At 40.7% G+C, this 16,676-nt stretch overlaps 1 protein-coding gene across 2 annotated transcripts in view; it reads right to left on the bottom strand.

The window, feature by feature from the left end:
* Positions 1 to 15,486, bottom strand: part of b9d1 (B9 protein domain 1) — a 35,171-nt gene extending 19,685 nt beyond the window's left edge. For both annotated transcript variants that reach the window (XM_060840539.1, XM_060840540.1), the window contains exons 1-2: positions 15,389 to 15,486; positions 8,718 to 8,786 (exon numbers count right to left, since the gene is read on the bottom strand). In XM_060840539.1, the coding sequence (XP_060696522.1) occupies positions 8,718 to 8,786; positions 15,389 to 15,451 (132 nt within the window). In that variant the 5' untranslated portion in view covers positions 15,452 to 15,486. The remainder of the gene's footprint in view (positions 1 to 8,717; positions 8,787 to 15,388) is intronic.
* Between the last annotated feature and the right edge of the window lie 1,190 nt (positions 15,487 to 16,676).

The raw sequence follows: 16,676 nt of genomic DNA, 5'->3' as shown, positions 1-16,676 counted from the left end.
ACATGGAGGTCCTGGGCCTCCTTCACCGCCACTCCCTCATCACCCGATGCCTGGAGGAAGAACGCCTCATCTTCCACTTCGGAACGCTTCAGGGCATCAATGTGGACTTCAACAATTTCCTCATTTCCCCTTTCCCCACCTCACCCCAGTTCCAAACTTCCAGCTCAGCACTGTCCCCATGACTTGTCCTACCTGCCTATCTTTTATTCCACCTATCCACTCCACCCTCCTCCCTGACCTTTCACCTTCATCCCCACCCCCACTCACCTACTGTACTCTATGCTACTTTCTCCCCACCCCCATCCTCCTCTCATTTATCTCTCCACCCTTCAGGCACTCTGCCTGTATTCCTGATGAAGGGCTTTTGCCCGAAACATTGATTTTACTGCCCCTCGGATGCTGCCTGAACTGTTGTGCTTTTCCAGCACCACTAATCCAGAATCTGGTTTCTAGCATCTGCAGTCATTGTTTTTACCTAGTTGAAGGTAAAGACAGAAGGTGGTGATGGAGGGTCATTTTTCAGACTGGAGGTCAGTGACCAGCAGTGTGCTACAAGGATCGGAGCTTTTTGTCATTTATATAAATGATATTGATGTGAAAATAGGAGGAATGGTTAGTAAATTTACGACGGAACTGCGGTCAGATGGGCCAAGGAACGGCAGAGGAGTTTAATTTCAATAAAACGCAATGTTGCATTTTGGTAAGGCAAATCAGGGCAGGACTGTTCACTTAATCATAGGTCCTGGCCAGTGTAGCTAAACAAAAAGACCTTGGGGTGCAGGTTCATTGCTCCTTGAAGGTGGAGTCACAGGTAGACAGGATAGTTAAGAAGGTCTTTGGTACAGTTGCCTTTATTGGTTGTTGCAAAGGAGTTGGGATGTAATGTTGCGGCTGCACAGAATATTGGTTAGGTCACTTTTGGAATTCTGTGATCAATTCTGGTCTCCCTGCTATAGGTAAGATGTTGTTAAACTTGAAAGGATGCAGAAAAGTTTTGCAATGCCAAAGTTGGAGGGTTTGAGCTATAGGGAGAGGCTGAATTGGCTGGGGCTATTTTACCTGTAATTTGCAGAAGAATGTACTATGTAAAGTATTATTAGGAATTTTCATTTTCTTTAACCTGATTTTCAAGCTATATCATTTAGCAATGGGAAATTAGGCATTCAATCAGCTCCAATAGGACATTTGTTATTTTGGTTTTATTTCTCAAAGCACCAGAACAAGTATGGTGTACTATGGCAGGTATGGAAATCATTTCAAAATTCAAAATAATATGGGCATAGGGATATAAAATTATGCTAAATTTATTTTTTTATTGTATAAATATCATTTAAATATAAGGAAAACAACATTTTCTGTGGTGAAAAGAGAGTTGTATCCTTGAAAGTTAAAACTATTAAGCAATATATTGCAGAAGGTATGAGGAAGGATCTCTGGTTGGTGCAGGGCTTACTGATCGGAGGCTATCTTTAGTTGTGGGGGAGTAGGAAGAAGAAAAATAATTTCTGAATGTTATTGAATGATCGCCACAAAACACACATGTACTGGGTGAGGACTGGCAGGATTAGAAGTGTATCTTGTGAATCCATACTTACTGTAAGGTTTCACGTATATACAGGCATATTAGTCCATTTGAATGAGTATTAGAAAACTGCCAATAATAATTACAGAGCAGCACTCAAACAAGAATTAGCACCTGGCCAATAGATAGAACATTTGGAAACTGAAAGTTGTAAAGCAAAAATTTTATTAATAGACAATAGGTGCAGGAGTAGGCCATTCTGCCCTTCGAGCCTGCACCACCATTCAATATGATCATGGCTGATCATCCTTAATCAGTATCCTGTTCCTGCCTTATCTTCATAACCCTTGATTGCACTATCCTTGAGAGCTCTATCCAACTCTTTCTTAAATGAATCCAGAGACTGGGTCTCCACTGCCCTCTGGGGCAGTGCATTCCACACAGCCAACACTCTCTGAATGACTGGTATACAAGAACACCCAGATCTCTTTGTACTGCCCCTTTACCTAAATTGATTCCATTTAGGTAGTAATCTGCCTTCCTGTTCTTGCCACCAAAGTGGATAACCATACATTTATCCACATTAAACTGCATCTGCCATGCATCTGACCACTCACCTAACCAGTCCAGGTCACCCTATAATCTCCTAACATCCTCCTTACATTTCACCCTGCCACCCAGCTTATTATCATCAGCAAATTTGCTAATGTTGTTACTAATACCATCTTCTATATCATAAAAAGCTGCGGTCCCAGCAATGATCCCTACGGTATCCCACTGGTCACTGCCTGCCATTCAGAAATTGAGCCATTTATCACTACTCTTTGTTTCCGGTCATCCAACCAAATTTCAATCCAAGTTAGTACTTTTCTCCCAATACCATGTGCCCTAAGTTTGCTCTCTAACCTCCTATGTGGGACTTTATCAAAAGCTTTCTGAAAGTCCAGGTACACTACATCGACTGGATCTCTCTCGTCCATCTTCTGAGTTACATCTCAAAAAATTCCAGAACATTAGTCAAGCATGATTGCCTCTTCATAAATCCATGCTAACTCTGATCTATCCTGTTACTACTTTCCAGATGTGTCGTAATTTCATCCTTTATAATGGACTCCAGCATCTTTCCCACCACTGAGGTCAGACTAACTGGTCTATAATTTCCTACTTTCTCTCTCCCACCTTTCTTAAAAAGTGGCATAACATTAGCCACCCTCCAATCCGCAGGAACTGATCCTGAATCTATCGAACTCTGGAAAATAATCACCAACGCATCCACGATTTCTCGAGCCACCTCCTTCTGTACCCTGGGATGTAGACCATCAGGACCCGAGGTCTTATCAACCTTCAGACCTAACAGTCTCTCCAAAACCAATTCCTGGCAAATATAAATTCCCTTCAGTTCAGGTCCTTCAGCCACTATTACCTCCGGGAGATTGCTTGTGTCTTCTCCAGTGAATAAAGATCTGAAGTACCAAATCAACACTTCTGCCATTTCTTTGTTCACTGTAATATATTCCCTGTTTCTGTCTTCAAGGGCCCTATTTTAGTCTTAACCATTTTTTCCCCCTTTCACATACCTAAAAAAGCTTTTATTATCCTCCCTTATATTTTTGGCCAGTTTACCTTCGTAACCGGTACCCAGGGGACCAGGAGTGTGCCGGTTGATCTAGAGTTCCACTTTATCAATGTAAAAACACACACTAAGAAATAAAACCATTATACAGGGGGTTTATACATCACTTATAGTTTATTCACAGCATATATCACAAATAATAAGAAAACTCTGCCTTATGTAAAACTTACCAAAGCGTCTTCTCACTCACACCCTCAACTGACTCCTTGGACATCGCATTAGATCACGATAATGCAGTAACCTTCCAGTATATAATTTTACCAGTTTATCAAGGGTACAGATTCAAACAACGTTTACTGTACATGAAATGTCCATTTTAAACAATGGCTTTACAAGAATCAAATGCCCACCCATGTCTAACCATGAAACTACAACCCTACCTTATAAATCCAAAACATATCAAAGGATCGTCACTACATTCATTTACCAAATGAAACACAGTCAATTAACAAAGCAGTTTAATTTTAAACTAACATTCAGATTATCATGTGAACAGACAAAATCTAGAATCCATGTTTGTCCTGACACTGTACTGATGTTAAAATAGCAAGTGGAGGAACTCAGCAGGCCTAGCAGTATCTGTAGAGAAAAAACAGGGTTAATATTTCTAGTCCAGTGAACATTCTGAAAGATCACTGACTTTAAACATTAACTCTTCTTTCTTTCCATAGATGCTACCAGACCTGCTGAGTTTCTCCAGCAATTCCTGTTCTTATTCCTAATGAAGGGCTTTTGCCCGAAATGTCGATTTTCCTGCTCCTCAGATGCTGCCTAATCTGCTGTGCTTTTCCAGTACCACTTTAATCTAAACTCTGATTTCCAGCATCTGCAGTTCTCACTTTTGCCATATCCCTCTCAAACCTTATTATTCATGTACCCATCCAGATGCCTTTCAAATGTTGTAACTGTACCAGCCTCTATTTCCTCTGACAGCTCAGTGCGCAACACACATACCACATTCTGCATGAAAAAGTTGCCCCTTCGGTCCCTTTTAAATTTTTCCACTCACCCTAAACCGATGGCCTCTAGTTCTGGATTCCCCCACCCTGATAACCCTATCCATGCCCCTCATGATGTTACAAACCTCTACAAGGTCACCCTTCAGCCTCCAATGCTCCAGGGAAAACAGCCCCAGCCTATGTAGCTCTCTGTAGCTCAAATTCTCCAACCCCGGCAATACCTTTTGTAAATCTTACATAGAACATTACAGCGCAGTACAGGCCTTTCGGTCCTCGATGTTGCGCCAACCAGTCATGCCGATCTGAAGCCCATCTACCTACACTATTCTATGTACGTCCATATCCTTGTCCAATGTCAACTTAAATGCACTTAAAGTTGGTGAATCTACTACCATTGCAGGCAAAGCATTCCATATCCTTACTACTCTCTGAATAAAGAAACTACCTCTGACATCTGTCCTATATCTATTACCCCTCAATTTAAAGCTATGCCCCCTCGTGCTAGCCATCACCATACTTGGAAAAAGGCTCTCCCTGTCTACCCTATCTAACCCTCTGATTATCTTATATGTCTGTATTAAGTCACCTCTCAACCTTCTTCTCTCCAACGAAAACAGCCTGTGTACCTGGACACCAAGATCTCTCTGCTCATCTACACTACCAAGAATCTTACCATTAGCCCAGTACTTTGCATTCCGGTTACTCTGACCAAAGTGAATCATCTCACACTTGTCCGAATTAAACTCCATTTGCCACTTCTCAGCCCAGCTCTGCAGCTTATCTATTCCTCTCTGTATCCGACAACATCTTTCGGCACTATCCACAACTCCTCTGACCTTAGTATCATCTGCAAATTTACTAACCCACGCTTCTACGCCCTCATCTAGGTCGTTTATAAAAATGACGAACAGTAGTGGACCCAACACCGACCCTTGTGGTACACCACTAGTAACTGGACTCCAGGATGAACATTTCCTATCAACCACCATTCTCTGTTTTCTTTCAGCAAGCCATTACTGATCCAAACTTCTACATCTCCCATAATCCCATTCCTCCGCAAGTTTCCAAACATCTTTCCGAAAGCGGGGAACCAGAATTGCACACAATTATTTCAAAAGTGGCTGAACCAATATCCTATAAAGCCGCAACATGACCTCCCAACTCGATGCTCTGTCCAATGAAAGAAAGTATACTAAATGCTTTCTTCACTATCCTATCTACCTGTGACTCCATTTTCAAGGAAAAATGAACCTGTACTCCAAGATCTTTGTTCAGCAACACTCCCCAGATCTTACCATTAGGTGTACAAGGCCTGCTCTGATTTGCCTTTCCAAAATGCAACACCTCGCATTTATCTAAATTAAACTCCATCTGCCAATTCTCAACCCACTGGCCCATCTGGCCAAGATCCCGTTGTAGTCTGAGGCAACCTTCTTCGCTGTCCACTACACCTCCAATTTTGGTGTCATCTGCAAATTTACTAACAATTCCTCTTGTGCTCACATCCAAATCATTCATATAAATGATGAAAAGTAGTGGACCCAGCACCAATCCTTGTGGCACTCCACTGTCACAGACCTCTAGTCTGAAAAAAACCCTCCAGTATCACCCTCTGTCTTCTACTTCAAGTCAGTTCTGTATCCAATGGCTAGTTCTCCCTGTATTCCATAAGATCTAACCTTGCTAACTAGTTTACCATGAGGAACCTTGTCAAACACATTACTGAAGTCCATACACATCGCATCCACTGCTCTGCCCTCATCAATTCTCTTGGTTACTTCTTCAAAAAACTCAATCAAGTTTGTGAGACATGATTTCCCATGCACAAAGCCATGTTGACTATCCTTAATCTGTCTGTGCCTTTCCAAATGCATGCAAATCCTGTCCCTCAGGATTCTCTCCAACAACACCCACCACCTTAGCCAACCTCCAATCTTCTGGCACATCTCACCTGTGACTATCAATGGTACACACATCTCAGCAAGGGGCCCAAAAATCACTTCCCTACTTCCCACAGGGTTCTAGGGTAGACCTGATCAGGTCCTGGGGATTTACTGACTTTTACGTGTTTTAAGACATCCAGCATCACCTATTCTGTAATATGGACATTTTTCAAAATGTCACCATCTATTCCCCCACATTCGATATCGTCCATGTCCTCCTTCAAATAAACACTGGTACAAAATACTGTTTTCGTGTCTCCCCTATCCCCAGTGGTTCCACAGACAGACAGCCTTGCTGATCTTTGAAGGATCCTATTCTCTCCCTAGTTACCGTTTTGTCCTTAATGTATTTATAAAATTCCTTTGCATTCTGTTTAACCCTATTTGCCAAAGCTATCTCATGTCCCCTTTTTGCCCTCCTGATTTCCCTCTTAGTTTACTCCTACTGCCTTTAGACTCTAAGGTTCACTTAGTTCTGTGTCTATACCCCTGACATACGCTTCCTTCTTTTTCTTAACCAAAACCTCAATTTCTTGAGTCATCCAGTCTTGTCTATCATCCTAACTGGAGTATAGTGCCTCTGGATTCTCATTATGTCATTTTTGAAGATTTCCCATTTTCCAACTGTCCCTTTCCTGCAAATATCTGCCCCAATCAACGTTTGCAAGTTCTCATCTAATACTGTCAAAATTGGCCTTCCTCCAATTCAGAACTTCAACTTTTAGATATGCTCTACCCTTTTCCATAATTATTTTTAAAATAATAGAATTTGAGATGAAGATTGTAATCAATGAAGTGAGAAATCATTGGTGTGGAGGCTAATGGAAGAAATCAGCAATGAAATTGTGGTGGGGAAATCTTTATTATGACACAAATTTTAGCACTGGTGCAAATTGGTACAGGTGAACATCCCATTTCTACACTTTGAACATGTTTCCAGCAAATGAGCAGATCACAATCAAGAAACTACACACTGGTGCAAACAGCTGTAGAAATGAGCAATGTTAAGTTCTGGTCAAATTGGCCATGAAGTGTAAATTGAAGTTCAGAATGATTACAGGTACACACCTAACAGAATTAACACAAATATATTTTGTTTTTTTGCAGGAGAAATAAAACTAAAAACCTAACTTCTCTAAATAAGACTGTTCGAACAATTAACCTGGCATTGCATTATCACATTCTAGAGGGTTAAAGGCATTTAGTCAAGCAATTTTAGAAGGCACAAATGACTGGAGAAAACAACTAATTTTCAATAAATTAATCCAAAGCATAACATGGGCATAGCCCCATTACATTGTCACAACTCTTTCACATCATGATTGATTTCAAGAAGTATTTATTTGTGAAATTCAAGTTCACTTACATCACAAACAGCCAAACCTGAAATCTCCGTGTGTAAGATTAATGCAACGATGAATTTAATGATGACTTTTCAAACAGAGCCAGACTTAAACCAGCATTCTGCTTTAAACTGTTTTCCCTAAAACATTTCTCGATGTTTTTGTTTACTTGTGCTTGTATCTGAAAGATTGATGATTTAAAAAGTAGTAGGGAATTTCTTCATTGACTGTTATTGACGATACCAATAAGATTGAACAACTGAGAGAGAGAGAGAGAGAACAGAGGTGCCAATTCTGTTCATAATAACAATAGGTATTAATGTAATTTCCTTCAAAGCTTTCAGTGTGTGAGGCAATTGCTGAATTATTAAGTTAGGAAAGACTTCAAGGCAAGAAGAGAGGACGTAAATGATCTACAAGAAAATTATTCTAATTCCAATCTAAAATTTAGTTTTTCTCAATAGGCATCACTGTCATGGTAAAAAGATTCGCAGGAAATTTTGGTTTACCACACAAATCTATTATACTTCTATTTCTTAAAGACCAAAAGAAACAGCACGAAAATTTCACACATTAACCATTTCACTTTACTGAAAGTCTTGTGATAGCATTGCAGGGTGTAGATTTATGATGCTTCTGAATGTTATTTTCTCCTCAATGCATTAAGCCATTTCATTAGTTAAATGACATAAGAAATTTAGTCACTATAAATGTCAGGAAAGTGTCTCAAGCCATTCAGTTATTTCAAAACAGCATTTCTAAAATTCATTTTCTACAAAAGAACATTTTGTACAACACACGGTGTACGGAAACTGTTGAAAATCAACAAAAAGCACACTACCTTGCACTCTTGTTAACAATATATTTAAATTGTTAGGTTAGAAGTGCAGTCTCTGGTCAGAGTTTTATTTAGTAACAAAAACCTTAAAAACACCTTCTTGGGAGCTCCAAAACAAATCTTCAAGCAATTTATTTCATTTAAAAATAATCTTTTTCTAAATATTTGGATTAACAAATATAGCACCATCATTAAGTTCACTGGTTTATAATGACAGAAACCATTATGCTTGCATCACCATTGAAGTGACATTTCATTTGGATTTATGATTTTAATTAGCTCCTGTAATGCAAGAATAATGCTACAAGGCAGCTGTAATTCCGGAATGACTCAATATCCAAGGGAATAGAATTCAAACTGTATCACACTGGAAAATAATTCAGATTGTCATAGTAACTAAGCTTGCAGTCATTTATTAATTATAGGAGGAGAAATGTTTGTAACCACAATGAACTCAACAAACTAACATCAATACTCACTGTTGTTGGAGCCCAGTCATGTCCATATACATAGGAATATTTGCAATACAGCTCATCAAACTCTGGAAACTGGGGGGAAAAAAAAACAAATTAAAATTGAACAAAAATTGCAAAACTTTCCAAATGCTAATAATATGCTTAGTTTTAAAGTTTCTCATTTAACATTAGTGAGCTTAAAGTATTTTGAAATCAGCAAAGACTCAAAGTAGCTATAATAAATATTTTTATAGCTACCGTTAACAGTAAGCACGATTTTAATTTTTAATCTCATAGAACACTTTAACAGAATCAAAGTTCTCAACCAGGAAAAAGTTACAAAACCATAATATAGGAATAGAAATACAAATTTTGTTAAAAGTCTGGCATTGTGACTTATTCACTGTCACGTAATGAGACAATAATTAGAAATAATTTTCTCCTGAGTTTAAACAGCAGTTTAAGGCTGAAGGGCTCAATATTATTTGAAGAATAATCACTTTTGTTACAATCTGGCTACTATCATTTAAGAATTTATCAGTGCAGTCAGTCAATATAATCAAAATATGCTTTCAACAGGGGCCAACTTAAACATGGAGTATAAATTAAGCATAGGTGTTAATGCAGGAGGACCCACTTCCGTTGGTCTGCAGTCTCGTGAGGTCTGTGTTAAGGTGTCTTAAACTCCCATGCACATTTGTGGCAACACATTACATATTGCCTGCTTGATCCCATAAGTCGATGTTTACGCCAGTAGAACCTTAACTTGTATTTCTGAGCTGAAAGTTACACTTTGCTCCTAATTCAAAACATAGTGCTAAACATGCACTTACTAACTAAAAAAAAATTACATGGCAATCATAGCCCGAGTTTACATTTGAGTCAAAGGAATTAACTTCAAGGCCATTTTGTAACAATACTAATCTTGTTCTCAGGTTCATCATATCAACATTATAACTATTCTTTCTTAGAGTCTAAGTTTTGACAATAGAATGGTCACTGCAGTGAGACCATGAAAAAATCTCAATGTTACCAACCTCTTCCTTAATCTATAATTGCTGAAATATTCTTTGCATAAACTGGAAGGCTCTCCCAAAAAGCTTTCATTCAAATCCAGTGAATCTTCATTTTTAGCAGAAAGAATAATTTTCAAGCAATAAGATGTATCAAATAACTGTTCCTGACGTTTTACACACTTAACAAATTACATCATTGTATCCAACACACACACACACACACACCAAGAAGTCATTCTTATGTTGTCCCTCCTGCCAATACTCAACCCATCCATTAATCTGATTCCTGATGAAGGGCTGATAGCCGAAACACTGACTTTCCTGCTCCTTGAATGCTGCCTGAACTACTGTGCTTTCTCAGTGCCACACTTTTCAACTCTGACTCTCCAGCATCTACAGACCTTATTTTCTCCTCTGTCTATTAATCTCTCCAACTGAAGTAATTGTTGCAATGGTCCCCTTACTTTTGCTTCTTTAATCTCCACCAATCTCATGCCAACAGCTGTTGGCAGTCACATAATTGGAATGTGCTCCAGCATTTTTTTAATTAAATTCACTCATTGGATGTGAGTGTCATGAGCTGGACCAGCATTTATTGCCCCTCCTTAGCTGGCTTTGAGAAGGTAGTAGTGAACTGCCTTCTTGAACCAATGCTACATAGAGACACTTATTACCACTAAAGAGGGAATTCCGTGACTTTGATTCAATCACACTGAAGGAACAATGATATATTTCCAAGTTAGGACAGCGAATGGCCTGGAAGGGAACTTGAAGTTGGTGGTGTTTCCCGGGTCTACTGCCCTTATCCTTTGATTGGAAGTGGTTGGGGGTTTGGAAGTCCTCTGCCTATACAACCTCTCTCTGCAAGTACCAGGCACCAAACAGTAATAAACCCAAGAGCAGATATGCCCCTTAAACTGGTCAATTAAAATGAGCCACACAAATGAACATCAAGTGCTATATTTATAATTATAGATAGTTTGAAGTGAAACAACCATTTAATGGAGGGAAACTACTGACTTGGAAAACTGTAATGTAGGGGTTGAATTATCATTTAAAAGAAACAGAAATATGCTGTTCAGCCTATCAATCCAATCCTTCCATTCAGTATAATCCTGGATTATCAAACACTTCAATGTCTTTTACTCAACCCTATACCCATAATCCTATACTACTGGTAATTAGAAATCTATCAATCTCTAACACGCTCAAAGACTAAGCTTCCACAGCCTTCGATGGTAGAGAATTCCAAAGTTTCACAACTCTCATCCCAGACCTAAGTGGAACCCCATCAACGCCTCATCATTAAACTGTCCTCCTAGTTTCATGAGAAAGTGAGGACTGCAGATGCTAGAGATCCCCCATTCCTGATGAAGGGCTTATGCCTGAAACGCAATTCTCCTACCCCTCGGATGCTGCCTCCTAGTTTCAGATTCCCCAGTCAGGGAAACATCTTACCTGCACCAACCCGTCTGTTCCTTCAAACGTTTTGTAAATTTCAATGAGATTACCTGTCACTCTTTGACATTCTGGAGAATACAGAACCAAGCTCTCCTCATAGGACAATCTCGCCAATCCAAGAACAGGTCGAGTGAACATTTGCTGCACTCCGCAATGGCAATAATATCTTTCCTGAGATAAGGAATCCAAAACTACTGTACTCCAGGTGCAGTCTAAGTACTGATACTATTGAGTCAATTACTCCTGTATTCAAATATTCTTGCAATAAAGGCTAACATTCTTTTAGCCTTTCGAATAGCTTGCTGAACCTGCATTTTACCCTTCAATTACTTATCAACAAGGAGGTAAGTATACTGCCTCTTAAGAAATACAATCCACATCAGTTTCTCCTCTAAAATATATAACCTCACATTTTTCCACATTATCTTACACCGACTACGTTCTTGTCTATTAACTAAGCCAAATTCTCCTGTAGCTGCTGTCTCACAACACACATTCCACTTTGCTTTGTACCATTCACAAATTTCAACATTTGGTTCCCAACTCCAAATCATTGACATATTTTGTGAACAGCTAGGGCCCAAGTACTAATCCATGTTGTAGTCCATTAGAACATAGAACAGTACAGCACAGAACAGGCCCTTCAGCCCACAATGTTGCGCCGACCACTGATCCTCATGTATGCACCCTCAAATTTCTGTGACCATATGCATGTCCAGTAGTCTCTTAAATGTCGTCAATGACCTTGCTTCCACAACTGCTGCTGGCAACGCATTCCATGCTCTCACAACTCTCTGTGTAAAGAACATACCTCTGACATCCCCTCTATACTTTCCTCCAACCAACTTAAAACTATGACCCCTCGTGTTAGTCATTTCTGCCCTAGGAAATAGTCTCTGGCTATCAACTCTACCTATGTTTCTCATTATCTTGTATACATTAATTAGGTCCCCTCTCCTCCTCCTTTTCTCCAATGAAAAAAGTCTGAGCTCAGTCAACCTCTCTTCATAAGATAAGCCCTCCAGTCCAGGCAGCATCCCGGTAAACCTCCTCTGAACCCTCTCCAAAGCATCCACATTTTTCCTATAATAGGGCGATCAGAACTGGACGCAGCATTCCAAATGCGGTCTAACCAAAGTTTTATAGAGCTGCAACAAGATCTCACGACTCTTAAACTCAATCCCCCTGGTAATGAAAGCCAAAACACCATATGCTTTCTTAACAACCCTGTCCACTTGGGTGGCCATTTTAAGGGATCTATGTACCTGCACACCAAAATTCTATGTTCCTCCACACTGCCAAGAATCCTATCCTTAATCCTGTACTCAGCTTTCAAATTCGACCTTCCAAGATGCAACACCTTGCATTTATCCAGGTTGAACTCCATGTGCCACCTCTCAACCCATCTCTGCATCCTGTCAATGTCCCACTGCAGCCTGCAACAGCCCTCTATACTGTCAACGACATCTCCAACCTTGTCATCTGCAAACTTGCTGATCCATCCTCCAATCCCCTCATCCAAGTCATCAATAAAAATGACAAACAGTAGAGGCCCAAGGACAGAGCCCTGTGGAACACCACTCACCACAGACTTCCAGGCAGAATATTTTCCTTCTACTACCACTCGCTGTCTTCTGTTGGCCAGCCAATTCTGTACCCAGACAGCTAAGTTCCCCTGTATCCCATTCCTCCTGACCTTCTGAATGAGCCTACCGTAGGGAACCTTATCAAATGCCTTGCTGAAGTCCATATACACCACATCCACAGCTCGACCCTCATCAACTTTTCTAGTCACATCCTCAAAGAACTCAATAAGGTTTGTGAGGCATGATCTGCCCCTCATAAAGCTGTGTTGACTGCATTTAATCAAGTCATGCTCTTCCAGATGGTCATAAAGCCTATCCCTCAGAATCCTTTCTAACACCTTGCAGACGACAGATGTGAGACTTACTGGTCTGTATTTGCCGGGGATTTCCCGGTTTCCTTTCTTGAAGAGAGGAATTACATTTGTCTCTCTCCAGTCCTCAGGTACGACTTCAGTGGAGAACGAGGATGCAAAGATCTTGGCAAGTGACGAATCAATTGCATTTCTCGTTTGCCAAAGCAGCCGAGGACAAATCTGGTCCGGGCCTGGCAACTTGTCAATCTTAATGTTTGACAAAATTTTCAGCATATCAGCTTCCTCTATCTCTATCCATTCCAGCATACATACCTGCTCTTCCAAGGTTTCATTCACTACAAAGTTTGTTTCTTTCGTAAAGACAGAAGCAAAAAATTCATTTAGGGCTTCCCCTACCTCCTCAGACTCCACACACAAATTCCCTATGCTATCCCTGATCGGCCCTGCGCTTTCTTTGACCATTCTCTTATTGCTCACATAAGCCACAGCAGTAGCACAGAGAGCACACAATTCACCACAAAATGTGAATGCATATCTGTCCTGCTGTCGGCACGCAAACACACATCAAAATATTGAGTCAGAAGTCACACAACACTAGGTTATAGTCCAACAGCTTTATTTGAAATCACAAGCTTTCGGAGCACTGCTCTTTTGTCAGGTGTCCACCCTGTCCAACACCAGCACTTCCACATCAAAAAATTGAGTGTGTGACTGAGGCAGTAGAGGACAACTATGAACATCAACATATTTGAACAGATCCAACAATGCTCAAGAGACTTGAGGCCAGCCAAGACAAAGCAGTCCACTCGATTCACCACAGCTCCTTAGATAGCACCTCGCAAACTCACAACAATGATCATTTGGTAGGCTAAGGGCAGTAGATACATGGGAATACTACCATTGCAAGTTCCCTCCAAGCCACTCAACGTTCATACTTGGCAATTTATCACTGTTCCTTTACTGTTGCGAGGTCAAAATCCTGGAACTGCCTCCATAAAGGCATTGGGAGTCTACCTACTGCACATGGACTGCAGCTGTTCAAGAAGGGCAGCACAGTGTCTAGCATGAATATCATTCCAGCTTCAGGCGACTGTCTGTGTGGTGTTTACACATTCTCCCATATCTGTGTGGGTTTCCTCTGGGTGCTCCAGTTTCCTCCCACAGTCCAAAGATGTGCAGGTTAGGTGGATTGGCCATGTTAAATTGCCCATAGAGTCCCAGGATGTGTAGGTTAGGTGAATTAGCGAAAGGAAATGCAGGATTACAGAGATAGGGTTGACAAATGGCCTGCTTCCACACTGTAGGGATTCTACGAAGGCACCTCATCACCACCTTCTCATGGGCATCTAGGGTTGGGCCATAAATGCTGGCCCAACCAATAATGTCCACATCCCATGAATGAATTTTTAAAAACCTGCACCTAATAATCTATAAACCTATTTATAAAGCGACATTAATGTAACAAAACATCCCAAGTATGAAGCAAAACTTGATCAGTTCACAGAAGGAGACTTTAAAAGGAAGAAAGGCAAAATGGGGAGGGTATTCCAAAGCTAAGGGCTTACACAGTTGAATATATGACCATATGATGACATTATTAAAATAAGACATGCTCAACATACCAGAATGACAGTAGTGTAGCTACGAGACGAGAGCTGTGGTACTGGAAGGAATAACTTACACAGGGCAAGACCTGATATGGATGGATTGAAAACAAGGTGTTGTTTAAGTGGGATAAAAATAGAAAATTCTGAATAAACTCAGCACATCTGGTAGTCTCGGTGGCGAGAGAAATTCCAAAATTTGCATTATTTTTCTTTTATTTAATGACTTAACTGGGAACCAGGTCTGCAAGAACAGGGTTGATAGGGGAGTGTAGACCGTCTATTTGTGACTGCATTGATGATGAAACGTGGCAGTTAAGATATTATTCCTAGGAACAAAAAAAATTACTTGGCAGATACACCAAGTACAACACTAAATGGTTCGAACTTCTAATTATTTTGCTTCCCCCTGACCCTGAGGGAGGCTCTTGAACTCTGTATAGCATTTATTACAGCAAAACTGTAGGTTAGTTACTGTTCACAAAGTAACGAATGGACGTTAATTGAAATTGGCAATTCACAAAGGACACTTTGTGGGACTAGCCAGACGGATTGTAAAGAGCCGCCGACTGGAGGCTGGTTGCCAAGGGGATGGTCGCCACCAGGCCCGAGGCCCATTCACCTCCAGCGTGAGTTTCAGGACAGAAACTACATCATACCGGCCAAAGGCCAGAAAATAACGTCCCTCCTTCTTTAAATAAAAGTAATGCTTACATCAGCACTTTCGATCTGCCCGTTGACCATTAAAAGGAAGACTGACGGTTTCCCGGTCAGCATCTTCCTCAATCACCAACTCCCGGCCTCGCCGTCTCCGCGCCTGCGCGCCAATCTGATTGACAGCTGCTGAGTCCCAGCCCCAGTGTTGGAACCTGTATCCTATTTTTCCAAACGTACATGCTGCAATCTGGACCTGTCCAGAAAAAATTAAGGTCAATGATTATTAAAAATTTGTGGCATTTACTAAATTCTTCAAATGAATTCTCATCACTTTGTGCCAACGAAGATAGCTTCTCTGGTGAAACAAGTACTTATTTCCTTGCAGTATCCAGGATAGAAATGCTGCTCTTGAGCTTGAGTCTTCATCATCATCAAGCAATAAAGTCAAAGTTGTCTTGTAAATTTGTTTGGTGGGTTGTTTTACTGTTTGAACAACAGTTAAAGATTCATCAATAAACTCAACAAATTTGTACTGTACGTTCTTATTTTCAGCATTTGTTTCTTATGGCAAAAATTTAAGAGTCATAGAGTCAGAAAGATGTACAGCACGGAAACAGACCCTTCAGTCCAACTCATCCATGCCAACCAGATATCCCAACCCAATCTAGTCCCACTTGCCAGCACCCAGCCCATATCCCTCCAAACCCTTCCTATTCCTATAACCATCCAGATGCATGATGAAGGGCTTATGTCCGAAACGTCGAATTTCCTATTCCTTGGATGCTGCCTGACCTGCTGTGCTTTAACCAGCAACACATTTTCAATTGTACCAGCCTCCACAGCTTCCTCTGGCAGCTCATTCCACACACGCACCACCCTCTGCATGAAAAAGTTGCCCCTTAGGTCTCTTTTATAACTTTCCCCTCTCACCCTAAACCTATGCCCTCTAGTACTAGACTCGCCCACCTCAGGGAAAAGACCTTGTCTATTTATCCTATTCATGTCCCTCATGATTTTATAAACACAATAAGGTCACCCCTCAGCCTCCAACGCTCCAGGGAAAACAGCCCCAGCCTGTTCAACCTCTCCCTATAGCTCAAATCCTCCAATTCTGGCAACATCCCTGTTAATCTTTTCTGAACTCTTTCAAGTTTCACAACATCCTTCCAATAGGAAGGAGACCAGAATTGCACACAATATTCCAAAAGTGGCCTAACCAATGTCCTGTACAGTCGCAACGTGACCTCCCAACTCTTGTACTCTGACCAATAAATGAAAGCATACCAAACCCCATAAGGAGGTATGAACCTGCATTCCAAGGTCTCTTTGTTCAGCAACATTCCGT

The sequence above is a fragment of the Hemiscyllium ocellatum genome, chromosome 20, assembly GCF_020745735.1.
Source record: "Hemiscyllium ocellatum isolate sHemOce1 chromosome 20, sHemOce1.pat.X.cur, whole genome shotgun sequence".
In the NCBI taxonomy this organism is placed as follows: domain Eukaryota; kingdom Metazoa; phylum Chordata; class Chondrichthyes; order Orectolobiformes; family Hemiscylliidae; genus Hemiscyllium; species Hemiscyllium ocellatum.
This window is presented reverse-complemented; position numbering and strand designations above follow the sequence as displayed.